The following is a 2,500-nucleotide window of genomic DNA, read 5'->3' as shown; positions in this document are numbered from 1 at the left end:
GAAACTTGGTTATTCTGGATGTTATATAGGTGTTTCTGGTATCCCATTCTTATCATGCCTAGGGCACCTACAATAACAAGAACTGCTCTCATTTTAAGATGTCACATCTTTTGCATTTCAATTTCCAGGTCCTTATATTTACTTAATGTTAATCTGCAAAAATTAGTAGTAGCATCTCCCGCAAATTACCTGAACTGGGTTTAAGCAACAAGAAAAGTAGCAACGATAAGTAACATATGATGATGGAGATGTCAAACTTACGCAGCTGATATATTTGCGCCGCTTGCAGTTAATGTAACCATCACTGTATCATTGGACATTGTTATAACAGAGGAGTTATTTTCCACAACTACCAATGAGATATTGAGCTCTTTGTTATAGATTATGTTGAATTCAAGTTCCAGAGTCTCGTTATACGACAAGTAAACATTCTTGGTGCCATTTATTATAGGATTTGGATAACCTGAAAAGATTAATGAGCAAAAATTGAAATTTGTATATATACGTGAGTGTGTGTATGCGAGTGTATGTGTGGGTATGTGTGTGAGGGTGGGGGATATTGTGAGATATATAAAGAGGGAGCGATACACACACATACACACACACACACACACACATACATATATATATATATATATATATATATATATATATATATATATATATAGAGAGAGAGAGAGAGAGAGAGAGAGAGAGAGAGAGAGAGAGAGAGTGAAATACCCTGTGCCAATAGCAGAGGGTTGAAATAGTAGCGAAAGCGACAGTTTCAGTTTTGAATTTTTTGACATGACTAATACAGGCAGACATCACTTTTTTTGTATAGATATATGTCTCGTAAGCATGAGGTTCTGCTTTCGATCCTACTATTTATCACTTCCAGTACCAACTATGGTATAATTAATCAGGAAAATTTTCGGACGTCTTTGATGCTGCCAATTCCTCATAATATTCTGTGCATTACTCTAACGAAACACTCGGCATTATCTGCTCCTCTGCTTATTACAACTTTGCATTGTAATTTTCACTGCATCTAGAGAGACTCATTTTGCCAGGAAATAACAAATGCAATGAGCGTATATCACTTATTTAACTAAATATCTCCCAAGATACAAGAAAATCTATTTCAATGCATGAAGAATCGTCTAAAACAAATACAAAAACGAATTATCATTGCATCTCCTGAAATATCGTCTTTCCTGAATCATTGGAATACAGCTTATTTAATAACATAGCTCAAAGCTAACGAAACATATATGCAACCTATAATTATATATCGTATTGAAACGTTTAGCTATTACCAAAACGAAATAAAATCTAATGAAGAGCGAATGAATGACTAACTTTCTAGCATTGAAATAACAGCTATCGTATCAATGACATCTCGGGTCTCGCGTGCTATAGACTCTTCATGCGTTTGTATATAATCGAAGATACACGACTGTTGATTGTTACAGAATTCATTCACGGTAAAGTTAGTAGTGAAGTTGCTGTTCCAAAAAGCTGGTAGGTAATCTGGATGTTGATAACTGCTCGCATTTCGGCCATTTTCGTATTGAAATATTGAATCAGTGGTGGCCCCTGAAAATAACAAAAAATTGCATAATATAAAGTGCCTAATATATAAATGAAGAGCTGATATACCTAAATATACACACGCGCGTGCATAAAAAGGTACACTCACACACACATACACACAAACACGCACACAAACTCACACACGCACGCACACACACACACATACGTTCATACATACATCCTTCTTGGTGAAACATTGCAACCTGCTGTTTACATTAATTTTCTGTGAGAATATATATATATACCTATATATACATATATACATACATGCGTACCTATATATATATATATATATATATGTATGTATGTATACATACATACATATATATCTATATGTATATATATATATACGTACATATATGCACACATGCATACGTATATGTATATATATATATATATACATACACACATATGTATATGTATATGTATGTATATATATGTATATATATATATATATATATATATATATATATATATATATATATATATATATATATATATATATATATAAATATGTATGTGTATATATATATTCTCAGAGAGATTGTATGTGAGAGTGAGAGATACATACGTACGTACACACATATATACATACATGTATACGTTGTTATATCCCACTATAAGTGGATGTTGTTACGACACGAATACTCTGTTATTCACTGTTAAAGGACCTCTCATGGTAAGAAAACGCAGTATATGAGTGCATACACACAAACCTACATATAGATTTAAATGCATGTATTTATAATTCAAACTTTGAGAATTGGCTTAAATTCAAACGTGAAAGTATAGTCACAATATATAATCATATATTTTCATCTTTTAAAATAGTTTACAGAGTGCAACGGAAATACCCCGCATATTTCATACTGCTACTGACGTTGATCTAAGGAAGTATATACACACGAGTTAGTCATTGGTCTAT

The 2,500-nt window shown here is 32.4% G+C and overlaps 1 protein-coding gene across 5 annotated transcripts in view; it reads right to left on the bottom strand.

The window, feature by feature from the left end:
• LOC106883061 (mucin-like protein) overlaps positions 1-2,500 on the bottom strand; it is a 63,161-nt gene that overhangs the window by 28,471 nt on the left and 32,190 nt on the right. For all 5 annotated transcript variants that reach the window (XR_016244649.1, XR_016244650.1, XR_016244651.1 and 2 more), the window contains exons 13-14: positions 1,342-1,578; positions 262-463 (exon numbers count right to left, since the gene is read on the bottom strand). Coding sequence is in view for 2 of the 5 variants with exons in the window: in XM_089364524.1 (XP_089220650.1) it covers positions 262-463; positions 1,342-1,578 (439 nt within the window). In the remaining 3 variants the exon portion in view is untranslated. The remainder of the gene's footprint in view (positions 1-261; positions 464-1,341; positions 1,579-2,500) is intronic.

The sequence above is a fragment of the Octopus bimaculoides genome, chromosome 16 (assembly GCF_046866305.1).
Source record: "Octopus bimaculoides isolate indiv1 chromosome 16, ASM4686630v1, whole genome shotgun sequence".
In the NCBI taxonomy this organism is placed as follows: Eukaryota; Metazoa; Mollusca; class Cephalopoda; order Octopoda; family Octopodidae; genus Octopus; species Octopus bimaculoides.
This window is presented reverse-complemented; position numbering and strand designations above follow the sequence as displayed.